At 27.2% G+C, this 15163-nt stretch overlaps 1 protein-coding gene across 2 annotated transcripts; it reads left to right on the top strand.

Moving 5' to 3' along the window:
- The first annotated feature begins 14112 nt into the window (after positions 1–14112).
- LOC129616482 (ragulator complex protein LAMTOR3 homolog) lies at positions 14113–15070 on the top strand. 2 transcript variants are annotated; one of them, XR_008697549.1, is made up of 4 exons: positions 14113–14270; positions 14347–14539; positions 14591–14794; positions 14850–15070. XR_008697549.1 is itself a non-coding variant. In XM_055532131.1 (3 exons), the coding sequence occupies exons 1-3, from the start codon at positions 14227–14229 to the stop codon at positions 14726–14728; spliced, it is 375 nt and encodes a 124-aa protein (XP_055388106.1). In that variant the 5' UTR covers positions 14113–14226; the 3' UTR covers positions 14729–14812. The 2 variants fall into 2 exon arrangements, 1 of the variants encoding a protein (XP_055388106.1); XM_055532131.1 differs by lacking the exon at positions 14850–15070 and having other exon boundaries at positions 14591–14812.
- Positions 15071–15163: the final 93 nt, after the last annotated feature.

Genomic DNA, 15163 nt, shown 5'->3' on the forward strand with positions numbered 1-15163 from the left:
ATTTAAAAAGCTGAAAAGTAGAAAAATAAAATTATCAAGTTTTTTTTATGAATTTCTAAGTCTATATAATAGTTTCTGGTTAACTAAATATTCAAATAATATGTAGAATCAGCAGCATATTGTAGTCAATTTTATTCATGCAAGTATCAAGAAGTGTCCGCCTTTTTTTTTACTGGGCAAATTTTCCCTTGATATTTCACTTAAGGGAAATGAAAGAGGAATAAATTTAACACATTTAATGTCAATACTTTCGAATAAAATATTTAAAAAAATTTTTGAATACAAGGACTTTTATGTATGTAATTCTTATATAAAAGTTATTGTATGTATTTTGTATTTTTCTACCTTTTGCAATGAGTCTTTGTAATAATCATATTTTATTTCCTTTTTTACTCCTAGGAGAAGCATAGGGCTAGTACATGACATCGTTCTCCAGCTTCATTGCTTCATAGAGTTTTTAACTAGGTAGGGGACTAGCCTGCCGTAGTTTTTTCTTTATATAAAATATCTAAGCTTATTAATATTTATTGTTTATTTTTCTTGGTTTTTTAATATGGAATTAATTATGAATTTATGAAAATTACTTGTATACTCATTTATTATTTTATATTTGAAAAATTTTATACACTTTGACGTTCCATATAAGGTATACAGAATGTAAAGTCGTGTAAAGCATACAAAGCGTACATTATGTGAAAGCCTTTATAATTTTTGATGCTTTATATTGAAATTTCTGTCGAAAGTAAAACAATTGAAAAGGCTATTATTCGTTGAGTCCCTATTATTCGTTGTACAGTAAATATATTGTCCCAATTCCTGATGTTCCAACAGCTCAAATGTCCATGTAAAAATAAAAATACCTATATACAGTAAGTCACATAATTGTTTGCAAAATGAAAAATTCACTAATATTTCGCAGAAAGTTCAATTTAAAATACAGTTAATTAATACTTTTTAATTTTTTTTTCAATATATTTGTTACAGCGCACTATTTAGAACAAATAACTTAAGTGTTTGAACTGATTAAAAAAAAAATAATAACAAAAACATAATAAAAACCAAATTCGTTGCAAAAATTGAGTGACACAAAATTGTTTGCAATTTATTGAAATTATTTGGTTAAAGTTAAATTTCCAAAAAAAAAGAACCGTTTCGGCGACATAATGTCGGCTATATTTTTGAATTGCTTATTGCTAGAGAAATTAATTCAAAAATACAATTCATTCAGTGTTAAGAAAGCTGAGAGATCGACATATTTTTTAATACTTAAGTTGCAATTTTTAATTATAATGCCAGGAAAGAGGGTTCCCGATAATTTGATCCAATTGGTTTATTATAATTATTATAAAGGTCAAAGTGCTAAAGAAATATCAATTAATTTTAATATTAAGTTGAGAACAGTTTACAATATCTTAAATCGGGCTGAAAATGAAGGGCGTTTGGAGTTAAAATCATCAAATGGTAGACCAAGAAAATTATTACCCAGAAGTGAGAGAAAATTAATTAGAAAAATTGAGAAAGATCCTCGAAAATCATTAAGAAAATTAGCTTCTGAAATGGAAAACGAATTAAATGTGAAAGTAAGCCGTGAAACCATAAGAGGAACCTTAAACCGTCATAAATATTCATCTCGTTCTGCTTTGAAAAAACCATTACTATCTGTTTTGAACGTTGAAAGACGATTAAATTTTGCCAAAAAACACATAAACTATGGTGATACCTACTGGGATGACGTCATCTTTTGTGATGAGACTAAAATAATGATGTATTATAATGATGGGCCTAATAGGGTATGGAGGCAACCACTAAAAGCATTAAATAGTAAAAATATAATTCCGACAGTAAAGTTTGGAAAATTGTCGGTTATGATATGGGGTTGTATATCAAGTCGGGGGGTAGGAGATATCAAATTTATTGAATCTACGATGGATCAACACCAATATTTAGATATTTTAAGAACCGAATTGGTAAACAGTGCTACACGATTTGGCTTAACGGATGCTAATGGTAAAATATATAAATTTTACCAAGACAATGACCCAAAGCACAAATCCTATATTGTGAGGACCTGGTTATTATATAACTGCCATAGGGTGATTGATACTCCTGCTCAAAGCCCGGACTTAAACCCTATTGAAAATTTATGGGCATATTTAAAAAAACAAGTAGGTAAAAGGAACCCGAAAAACAGAAATGAGCTAAAGTTATATATAAAAGAGGAATGGTCGAAAATACCTGAGAAATATGACCTTGCCAAATTGATTGGATCGATGAAAGAAAGGTTAAACGATGTGATTGAAGCCAAGGGACACCACACTAAATATTGATGTAATAATTTTTGATTTTTTGAGACTTTTTTGAAATATTTGTGATAAATTGCAAAGAATTTTGTGCCAGTTAATTTTTTCTAGGAATTATGTTTTTGTTATGTTTTTGTTATTATTTTTTTTTTAATGATATGAAAAAATGAAATAATTTGTGTAAATATTGTTTTTAAATACAGTGGAGTCCGCTTATAGTCACACAAAAAATTTCATAAAAATATGTGACTATAAGCATCATATGCCTATAAGCGTCAGTAGAAAAAAAAATAAAATTTATTACCTTTCTATGTACATATTTTAAACACTATTTTAAATTTTTGAATTACAAATTAAATTAATGACAAATTTTTGTTGTGGAAATAATGTACCTATGTATGTACATACACAAAAATGACAGAAAAAAATATTTAAGTTACAATATTTGCCGCTACAAATTCGACAACAAATATTGTAATTAAACTATTTGCCGTAAAGAAGGTAGTAAAACTACTTACCATTTAAAAAAAAAAGGCGTTCAGAGTATGTGACTATAAGCGACGTCAAATATATGAATTAAGCAATATGGTTCACAAAAAATACGATCCAATAACCGTTTGTGACTATAAACGTTTGTGACTGTAAACAAATGAAAATACATGAAAATATAATAAAAAAGATGTTGACAACGAAATTGTTGACTGTAACCGAATTATGACTATAAACAGTAGTGACTATAAGCGGATTCCACTGTACATATATTGAAGAAAAATTTAATAAATCAAAGTTTACTATGTTTAAAATACCAGTAAACTCAAAATAATCAAAATTTTTTCATTTTGCAAAGAATTATGTGACTTACTGTACATACATATGTATATTTATAAATAATAGATATGGATATTTATAAATGTAAATATGATATTTATATTTATAAATGTATATAATGATATTTATATAACATACAACTTGTATAAAACGTCAAAAATCCCATATTAAGTTTCCAAAACTCCTCCAGGTCTCACATTTTTACTTTTGACTTTCTCAATAGAATGGAGTTTTTAAGCGAAATTGAAAAGAATTGTTGGTAATACCGAAAATAATGAATTTTAGAAGAGCTAAACAACAACACAGTTAATTTGATTTACACATTTTAATTTCAATATTTTATTTAATATAAAACATACTTGCTTAAAGTTATCTTTGACGAATTAACTTCTAGCCCAAAAACACCAATTTTTCAATTTGTCGCAAGCTACTTTTTAAATATTCTTAGAGGGAATTTTTGGAAAGGGTTGCCCAATTGGCGAAAAGTAACCCAATCTGGGCACTCGGGCAAGTACTTTAAATTTGTTTTTAGGATATAAAATACATACATCTCATTATCTACCAATTGAGGAATTTTGACAATAAACAACAGAATTAATAAATTGTATAGAAACAAAAGGAATAGCAAGAAGAATATTTGAAATTTTGCATTTTCTATTTGCCAATCCTGAGTATGACTCAAATATAGAGATTATGACTGAAAAATAGAGAAGCCAAATTTACGCAATTACAACGATCGTTTTATTTAAATAAAAAATAAAGTAATTAGTTGTGATGCAAGACCTCGATCCTTGATACTTGATAAGATTCAGACGATCGCACAGAAGACAGAATCCAATTTTAACTCAATTTTAAATTCTTATTATTAAAAAATACATACGTGTTTTTTTTGACTAAAGATTGTTTTTTTTTTTTTTGAAAATTTAAAATTTTAACATACATATGTATACTCTTACGTTGTAAAAAATTAACTTAAGTGTTTTTATTTCTTTACAATATAAATTCCTTGAATATTTTTTAATTTATGCAATATTCGTTCGTTTAAAATATCAATATTCAGTAATGTCATATATATCTATCAGGCCTCCAAGCTGAAAATATTTTTGGAAAATTTTAGAGATTTTCATAAACACAATACTTCAAAACAATAATGTGATACATATATAATATGTTAATTTAGCAGTTGTATAAAAACTTTTGCTATTTTGAATTTGCAGTATTGTGTTCATGAGCAAAAAAATGTTAACAAAAAGACTTATTTATTTTGGGCCAAATAGTGGAAAATTCTATTTCAGGAAAAATTATAATTGAGAAAAACAAAAGAAGAAAATTGAAATAAAAATAAATTTTGTTATTTCTAAGTACAATAAATAAGACGACGAATTCCTAACGAAACCGTAAAAACAAGTAAAAAAAAGTAAAGCTGATTTAACTGCGCTAGCCATGATAATTAAAATATTTTTGCTATAGGTTAGCAGTGTTTATGAAAAAACTTGATTAGCAACATTTGTTTATGAACACAAATATAGCGCAGTTCTCGCTTTATATCGTAATATACTTCGTTTATGAAAAGGCCTTAGATTTCGGCGCTGTCGATGTTCGCTTACTTTTGACGATGTCAATAGATATCGAACGGTTGATTATCGTTAGATATCAAAATAACTGGTAATCGATAAGTTCCGGACGATTGGCAATCACAAATGACCGATACTTCGGATAAGATTGGTAACGGCTGGAAATGAAAATTCAAAATTTTATTAGCACAGTTTGTAAATAAAAATATAATATTGGCTTAAGTTTAAAGACATTTCTTTTTGTAATGAACCACCTAATTATTGTTTAAAACTTACCTTTTTTTTCTTAATATTATTAATACAAAACCAAAAAAAATTAAAAAAAGTTATTTGTCAAATCGCTATCAAAAAAAAATTTTTTTATCAACAAAAATAACTTGTTCGTTTGAATTTTTTCTGCTTTGATTTTTATACAAAAAGTTGTTTGTCAAATAAAAAAAATAAACTCAATAATAAAATTGATGTCTCAAAAATAGATTTTCCATTTTTTGCTGGTTCGAATCCGCACTAAATTAGAAACATGGTATCAAATGAATTTCAACATCTGTTTTCGCACTGAAGTTGATTGCAAATAAAGGAAAGATTAAAAAAATTAATCCTTTTATTACACGATGTCATGTTATGAACTGATAAAAACACACTGTTCGGTTCATTTTATATGTTACAATTTATTTTACATTAACCCTTTGTATTTATTTATAAAAAATATTATGCAAATTTAGAAAATTTCACTTTGAAATTTACAAAAAATTATGATAAAAAAATATAAAATAATAGTATATACGAGTAGATGTTGCTAAAAATAAAAAACATTAATAAAAAGAAAAAAACAAAAAATTTTCTAATTAAGTAAAAAACCTATGATTTAAAATTTAAAACAACAATTCTAAAATATTAATGCTAATATATAATAAGGCGTTAAGTGATATATGTAAAAAGTAAAAGAACTAATAAGCCAATAAAAAAAAAATTCAATATCTTATAAAAATATAGTTGTCTTAGAGGGAGAATATTCATTCCTACAAATAAAGGGGAGCTAGAAGAGCGTCTATTTTTCCTCACAAATTACTCTAATTATGTGTTTCTTTACTATTAAAAGTTTTTTTATCTTACTAAAATGGGTACCACCCTATAGCAGGAAACACCATACAAAATTTTAGAATTAAATAGAGCAAAGGATGCACTCCTCAAAACGGCAAGTGAACAATACTGTTTTAAAAGAAAAGTATTCCTAATCACGTTCATAAGGTTCCTGTGCAAATTATCTACATGTTGTTTCCATCTTAACTTATGCTACATAGTAAGACCCAAATGTTTAATTTTTTTTTTTTTTTTTTTTAATGCTTTATTTTATTATTCATTTTATGTTACATTATCATATAAAGCCATGAAATATACATTTTATTCTTTTAATCTTTGATTACTGCCTCATGGAAGCGAGGACTTAATACAATTTTATTTTCTTTTTTTTTCATTTTAATGTGAATCGTTTACATATATCTAAATGTTGTTGTTTTTTTGTATTATCGTTTTTATTTATTATTGAATTAAAAATTGGAAAAAAAATTCATTGATTTATATTTAATTTTTATAAAAAAAACCTAACCTAATCTAAAAACTAAACCTAATTTTAACCTAAAATTTAACTAATTCATTTTTGTATTAACTAAGAATTTATAAGGAAAAATTATAATCCCTAATCTCTCCACCATCCAATTAAATTACTTTTTTCAAAAAAAACTACATCAAAATTTGTTATGTCTATGTTGTATTTTAACAAATTATTTTCTATATTACCAGGGTTATACAATATTCGCTGGTCTGTAATTCTTCTATTAATATGATAAATTATTGGTAATCCCTCGTTATTTTGAATATATTTATTTTCATCTAGATATATGAATGTTTCTGGTGGAATCATACCATTTTTCATTGCTAGTTTAAAATATTCTTCATTAGGATAATATATATGGCAAATCTGCGAGTTTTCTTGTATTTCTCTTGTTTTTGTAAAGTGGTTCTTGATTATTTTTATAATAAACAGATCTATTCGTTCAATTTTTGCTGTTTCGTAGATATATTTTGTTCTGTAATAACGTTTATAATCAGTTTGCGGATCCCGAATTTTACCAAGACAAGCTCTCAAAATGTATCTTTCCATTTTTCTAATTTTTTCCATATTTCCTGCGCTGATGTTGTACCAAATTTGAGCACCATATGTTATTATAGGTCTAATTAATGATTTATAAGCAATTATTTTGACTTTCGAACTTATTTTTTTATTATAAAATAAGCCTTTACACATTGAAAATGCACATTTCGCTTTTTTTAACTGATTTTCAACGTGTTGCGTGTAATTTAATCTATTTGTTAAGTATACACCTAAATATCGTACTACATTCTTGTGTGGGATTATTACATTGTTTTTAGTTTTGATCTGAAAATTTCTCCAATATCTCTTAATGTTATAATTACAGTTTTCTAGCCCTAGTCTGAACAGGATTGTTTCGCTTTTTGTCTCGTTTATGATTAGATTCCAATCATAAAGAAACTCTTCGACGTGATTGTATAAATTTTGCAATTTTATTTGTGCTTCAGTACACTTGTCGGCACTTGTGTAAATCACTATGTCGTCTGCGAAAGCTATTGCCCTATTTGTTTTTATTTCAAAGTCTTTATGTCGAAATATATCTGACATAAAGATATTAAATAAAATCGGAGCCAGCACTGTGCCTTGTTGTAGACCAGAAGTAACATTGTATAACATTTCCGAGTTTTCATTATTACTTGTTATCACAAACTTCTTTTTGGTGATCAGTTGATATACTATGAGTATTATTATTTCTGGGAATTTATATTTTGTCATTTTATATATTAGACCATCTATCCACAATGTATCAAATGCAGTCTTAAGATCTATCAGACATGCTCCTACACATTTTCTTGAATTTAGATTCCAGCAAATATCTGATGTGATTTTGTTAATTGCATGCGTTGTACTGTGCTTTGTTCTAAACCCAAATTGATTTTCTGGTATGATATTTTCCTTTTCCAAGATTATATCTAATTTGATTTTAATTACTTGTTCGAATATTTTACTAATATTTGGCAACATATTTATAGGTCTATAGCTTTGGGGATCTTGTGGATCTTTTCCCGGTTTTTTAATTGGTACGACTTTTGATATTTTCCACTTTTCAATTATGTAACTATTATTTATCATATTATTAAATAATATACAATACTTTATCACAATTTCTTTTGGCAATTTTTTTAATATAAAATTAGGTATTTCATCTATACCATAAGATTTCTTATTATTTATATTCTTCAGAATTTTTTTTATTTCATTATAAGTGGTAAATATTTTATTGTCTAGTTTATCACTATCAGCCTTCCTATTATTATTAAATTCGATGTGTCTACCATTTGAATTGATTTTATTTTCCAATTTTTGCCTGATTTTCTTCTCAGTTATTTTAACTTGACGATTAAGAGCTATGTTATTTTTATTTCTAGTTCCATGATGTACTTTTTCATAATATTTTGCTAAGACATTCATTTTTTCTTGATTATTAGTAACTATAAAATTTCCGTTTTCTTTATACAAAGAATTTTTTTTAATACCAGCTTCTTCTAGTAGGTTTTCTTGGTCTTGTTTAATTTTCAGATCGTTTATGTTTTGACTATTTTCTTTTTTTCTAAATAATTTATTTATTTGATTAAACATATTCCTAGATGGTCTTACAGATTCTAATTCTTTTGTCCAACATTTATTTATTTCGATTTTAATATTGTCTTTTATCAACTTCTGTAAATTTTTTATTAGTGACTTACATTGGTTTATCAAATTATTGTTTCTATTGGTTATATTTGTACGTCTTAAGTAGTTTAGTTTTTTAATCATTAAATTTTTACGTGATATTAATTCTTTAACTAATTTATTTTCAAATTTGAGGGATGAACTTTTCAATTTAATTTTTGGTACACTATAATCAATAGCCATTTTTATAATTTCTTCTATTTTATTTAAATAGTTTTCTATTTCCTCATTATTTAGACTTCTATTATTATCTATTATAAAGCTTGAATTCAACAATTTAAGTTTTTTATAAAATTTTTCCCAGATAATTTTATTATAGTTTCGCCTAGACTTATGCAATAATTTTTCGATGTAGAATTTACTATTATATTCTTTCTCTATGACTATGAGTACTGCTTTATGATCACTATCATAATCTATTGTTTCTAATTTCTCCGTAAAATCGTTTGTAATTATTCCCAGTCTTGTGTCCACTAACGCAATATCTAGAAACGAATTTGCTCTTGAAAATGTTGGGTCTTTAGTATTATACATCCTACATTTATATTCGATATCTTTTTCAGACAAGAATTTTTTCAAAATATTGCCCTTACTATTATTGTATCTGTTTCCCCAATCTTGATGCTTAGCATTTAAGTCTCCTGCTATAACATAATAATTATTGTTATTGCCTAACTTTAACTCATGAAAAATTTTTTGTAAATCTTTTTTAAATTCATTTCTGTCATTATTAGCTGAGTATACTGATAATATATATAAGTTCTGACTTGCATTAATTTTTAAATTAACGGCCGATATTTCTATACTATTATTCATAGAAAATGATCCTTTAATTTCTTTATGTTTCATATCTTCTCTTATTAATATGGCAGTTCCCCCAGCTCTCTTGGAATTCCTTCTATCATTCCGAATCAAAGTATAACCCTTGAAATGTAGCTTATGTCTATAGTTCAATTTTGTTTCATTTAAAAGCATAATATCAGGCTGATGTTTTTCTAAAAAATATGTTAATCCTATTCTTTTTTGGTGAGAGATTAAAGAGTTTATGTTTAATGAAATTATTTTAATACTACTTATTTCTATCATTAACAATACTAAATAAGATTTCTATTTGTTTACTTTGTTCTGAAACTTTATTATCTAATATGTTTAATCTTTTATTAATTGATTTAATTTCATTTACCAATTCTGTCCATGGAGGTTCAGTTTGTCGTGAATTTTCAAGTTCATTCTTCTGCACCACTCTTGTAATTGCTGCATATGTTGTATTTGGCTTCACAAATTGAGATGTATTATTATTTGTTTGAATTTTACTTACATTCAAATTCCTTTTTGAGTTTTTTGCTTTAGCAACAAGCTCTTTATATTTTTCACAACCTCTGTATGATGCTGGGTGTCCATCTTTTTTACATAGAACACATTTTAATTTATGTTTGGTATTATTAGCTTCATTTTCATTTCCTGACCTTTTTGGGATCTCACATTTCTCTGGTACATGATTTGCTCCACATTTTACGCACCTTATTTTAAGATTGCAATTTACGGCTGCGTGTCCGAGTCTCTGGCATTTTGTACACTGTGGTAGTTTAGATTTTTTTATTAGTGTTTCCCATTGAATTATTCTGTTTTCTATATGTCTTATTTTTCTTACATCATTAATCTTTGTGCATGGTGAAATTTGAACAATAAATAATGATGTATTATATTGATTTTGTTTCGAATGCTTTGTAACGAAACGCTTAACACTTTCAAATTTAACATCAGGTATGCCAATGTGGTTCAATGTTTCTAATATTTTAGATGGCTCATCTTCTGCATCTAGTCCTCTTATGATTAATGTTTTGTTTTTAGTTTCAATAGGTGTAAAAGTGAAATAATCTTTTTTGAGTTCTGTTAGTTCAGTTTTGATTTTATTATATTGCTCTAATTTTTCACTATAAATTACAAATTTGTTTTTATTAATTTTTCTTATTTTGAAATCATTAGTTGATATTTTGTTTTTAATTTGATTATCATACACATATATTGGTGGTATTTTTTTTTGTTGTTTTTCATTATTCATGTGCGCATGATTGATGTTATTATTATTATTATGATTATTATTCTTATAATTTTGATTTTGATTATCAATGTAATTGTCAATTTTTTTATTATGCATGTGGTCATGATTGTTTGTGTTATTATTATTATTACTTTTATTTTTATTTTTATCATAATGATTTTGATCATCACTGCACATATCATCATCAAATAATGTTGAATATGATTTTATAGAAATATTATCACATTCCTCATAATATGTTGAGTTCTTTGAACTGCTTGGTATATTATTGTTTTGCAATTGTTTTTGTAGTTGTGAAACTAATGCATTTAATCTTAATATCTCAGCTTTTAAGAGTTTTGTCTCTTGTTGAGAATTTTGCTTTTTTTTATTTCGCATGGTAACAACAATGTCATTACTATGGCACGTTTTTCTTATTTTTTTCACATGTTCTTTCATGTAAGTTTTTATTTATTTTTTTTCATTTTATTGTTTTTGTTTGCACTTATTTTGCTTAAAAATTATAAATTAATAATTAATAATTTTATTAAGTAATTATTTAATTCTAAATTTTCAAATATTTAGTATTATTGTTAGGTATATATATATACATATATATTATGCATATAATATATTTTTTTACTTTAACTTTTATTCAGAAAACAATCTTTACGATGTGTTCACCTTGAGATCACAACTCGAACTCCACCCAAATGTTTAAAAGTTTTAACAATTTCTATGATAAAGAAATTCGAACAGAAATTTTCCCTGCGATTAAACAATTGGCCTTCACTAGAAATTAAAAGCCGAAGACATTCAGAATAAAAACAGATATCTAAACTGTTTAGGTCATTAAAAAATATAATTTCGTTTTTACTGCTGAAAATCAGGCAATGGAAAGCAAACCACTTACGAACTAGTTCTTAATCGTTGTTAATATCAGAGATACAATCAACAATTGTAGGACTATTGTAAGAAAAACAGTTATCTTCAGCAAAAGCTGTAGGTTTACCTATAAAATTTTGCAAAAAACACGGAATTTTTGAAAGCTAAGAAGAGAATAGGTCCTAATACGGAACCCTAAGGAGCACCGGTCCGTAAAATAGCCAAATCACTCACTGACTCACCTACCCTAACACATTGCATCCTTTCAAATAAATATGACTCCAGCCAGATGTAGAAACAACCTCGAAAACCAGCGTCACATAGCTTATCCAACAATAAAATATGATCTACTGCATCGAATGCTTTAGCAATATCGATAAATAAAGCCGAATTATAACCATCCTTATTAACTCCCCTATAAATTTCACTATAAAATTTAAGTAGAGCATCCTTAGTACTTCTTCCTTTCAAAAAACCAAATTGACTAGAACTTAAATAAAGTTGGGTCAAACCAATGGTTTGTATTGTAGCACTTTTCCCTTCAACAAGTGAAAATTCTGCTTTCAAATACAGTCTATGTATACCTACAACACTATTAAAACTATTTTCATTCATAAACGAAACTATTTCTAGGATTGCATTTATTTAGGAAGAATGATTTAAATGTCTGACATAAATATGGCTGAATTTCACTGACATCGCGCACCATTCTTTTTTGGCTTATTGACATAACCTTAGGTTTCAAAGTCCCCTAAAGAAAAAAACCAACGGCGTTAAACCGTATGATTGTGCCGGCCAATTCTGATCACCAAAACGGAAATTACTTGACTAGGAAATGACTCATGAAGTAATTGAATTATTTCTCGGGCTGTATGGTATATGGAACCGTCTTGTTGAAGCCACATATCGTCGACATCTTGCAATTTGCGCACAAAAAGGTGGATTGTCATATCGCGTGAGCAAGCACTATTAAACGTGACTCGTTGTGGATAGATTTGTTTCTCAACAGTTACTTGTGGATTTTCTGAACCTTCAAATGCAACAATTTTGTCAATTAACAAAGCCATCAAGAAGAAAATGGGCCCGTCACTGAAGATGATTTTGTTCAAAAAACTTTCGTTATTTACAAGGTATTGCTCAACAATAAAAACGCCGTGTTCTTTTGTGATTCCATTTTTAATAACCCTGAACCGCCAGTTGTCACGCTGTATTTTTTCTGGTTGGCAACACTTTAACGAACAAATGGCCGTTAAATAAAAATTCGTTTTTCTTTATAATAGCTGCGTAAGAGGAAAAATAAAATTGATAATTTGTAACTTTAGAGAAAAATTTCCCTTTTAATTGCTTAAAACAACCATTCCCTTTTAATTGTTTGTTACGTGCGATTATTTCTTTCGTAGGTTTTTGACATGTATTTTTACTAAAAATGCAATTTACATTGATTACTATTTTTTATGATATTGAATTTCTATTGATATTAATACTCTATTACGAATATTCCGAGCAGAACTTAAGTAATTCGGAATTAAGAAGGTTGAGTATATTGGACGGGTTTTAAAATTTCTCCTATCGTATGTATTATAACTCAACTTACCATAATATACTAAAATGGAAAATTAATCTTTGCTACTTATACCCATTTTTAGTAGCACAATACTTACACCCTGGTGTATCAGACCATAAACTGTTATAATGTCTTATAATATAAAAATGTCTGTGATCAAACCCACAGCTAAAAACTGCAATCGTAGCCAAACGAATATGTCAAACCGTTATTTGCTTTATTTTGCTGCTATCTTGTCGTTAGCCTACCTCTATGCCAGTATATGGCATTGGATGTAGGCAATATTGACACTAAACCGAAAATCAGTTATTGTGTATTTTGCAATTTAAGTTGAAATTGAAGCAATATCAATTTTTCGAAAGCGAAATGCCAAAATTTATATAAAATACACATTGAAATGGGATTGCTCGGAATAAAGTAAAATAACCGCCTTGAATTTAGCTGACCACGGCAAAATAGCCTAAATATCTATTTTATTACTAGCGTGTTTTTTTTATATAACCTGTTTTTATACTAGTGTGGCATTACATGGAAACAGTTGATTTTGCCGTTCCACTGTTGTTCTGAATTAACAACGAAAATTATTCGCCTTGCACTTATTATAATCAACAACCAAATTAACACGAAAACATGCTTTTGCTTTTTATCTTACGCATCCACGCAAGAATTAAAGAAAATTTTAAAGAAATGAAATATTTAAAATTATTAATTTTCTTTTCGAATTAACATTTTACAATTATATATTTGTGCAAAGTTTTTGGTGACAAACTGTCTATTTGATGATTATATAGCAACATCACTATTTTGATTAAATAGCATGTTTGATACTGGTATAAAAGCGCCTCATGTTTGCAATTGCAATACATATTCAAAATGAGCACAAAAAACTAGAAAAAAATAATTTTCAAATTTCGTTAATGAAAGGAAAACATGATAAAAACTAATGTACAATTACTAAAATTTAGATTGGTTATAGAACTCCCCAAATTTAGACAAAAATTTTACAAACTACAATGAAACTGAATTATCAAAAATACCCGACTATTTTTGAAGTTGTTATTATATCGACTTTTAAAATATCGCCATTTTCGATATACAAAAACTTTCGTTAAAGCTATCGATAGTTCACCAACTTATCATCATCAGTTTTATGAAACTTATCATCAGCTTTTTCACTTGTAATTAGTAAAGCAGGTTGTAAAAAGTAAATCATGACTGACGACGTAAAAAGATTTTTTAATAATTTGATAAACAAGTACGTTTGTAATACAGTAAATATAAATCTAAAAAATTAAAACAAAATTAATCACCCGAATTTTTTCTAATTTTAGAGTGAACAACTTGTATTTAATTCTCATAACTGATAGGGATGGAGTGCCATTATTAAGGGTTTCTCACAATAAAAATATGGATTTAGCTTTATTTCCTACTTTAATTCCTACTTTTACTACCTCCAGTGACCAAGCAACTAAATTAGGGTTAGGGAGAAATAGAACTATTATTTCTATTTATTCTAATTATCAGGTATCTAGATATGCATGAAGTGCGCATTGATTGTGTAGGATTCCATTTTAGGTTGTCCAAATGAATAAGTTACCTTTGATTGTAACATGTATTGGGAATGAAAATTGCAATATTGGCCACATTCTTGCTTTGGAAAAACAAATAGACAATTATCTGGATGAACTAAAATTTGCGGTAACTGAGTCATAGTTGGCTTGTCCAAGCATTGTGGAAGCAAAATATGTGTATTTTTTCAATTTTTATTACATGAAAAATGTATAGTGTTGAACAATATTTGTATTTTCTTAATCTAATATACTTGGTGTTCCAGACTTCCGAAGCAGGGTGGCAGAATACAATCAGGTGCACACAAAGCAAGCGACATTGTGTTTTTGGTGTCCTTCTCGAGATATAAGCTCTATGTCGACTACGAAAATGGTCCAACTTTTGCATTTTCATAACTCGTGCAATAAACTTTGAAATATAATTGAAACAACTGCCTGCGCGCACTAAGATACTCATGAAATTACTCTTCAAATGCGAATCTTTGGCGTTAAAGATATTTTAATTTCTGAAATGCTTATGTTCAAAATCAAATTTAAAAAAAAAAATTCAAATAAGTTTTCCTTTAATCGTCCTTTAGTC

Source organism: Condylostylus longicornis, unplaced genomic scaffold, assembly GCF_029603195.1.
Source record: "Condylostylus longicornis isolate FDR11 unplaced genomic scaffold, ASM2960319v2 ptg000223l, whole genome shotgun sequence".
Lineage (NCBI taxonomy): Eukaryota > Metazoa > Arthropoda > Insecta > Diptera > Dolichopodidae > Condylostylus > Condylostylus longicornis.

What these genes read in the sequence shown, in the direction of transcription:
- LOC129616482 (XM_055532131.1), top strand. Translation starts at nt 14,227, where the DNA reads ATGACTGACGACGTAAAAAGATTTTTTAATAATTTGATAAACAA. An exon ending in TTTAATAATTTGATAAACAA is followed by an intron (nt 14,271 to 14,346) that starts GTACGTTTGTAA and finishes TTCTAATTTTAG; the next exon opens with AGTGAACAACTTGTATTTAA. An exon ending in CTATTTATTCTAATTATCAG is followed by an intron (nt 14,540 to 14,590) that starts GTATCTAGATAT and finishes ATTCCATTTTAG; the next exon opens with GTTGTCCAAATGAATAAGTT.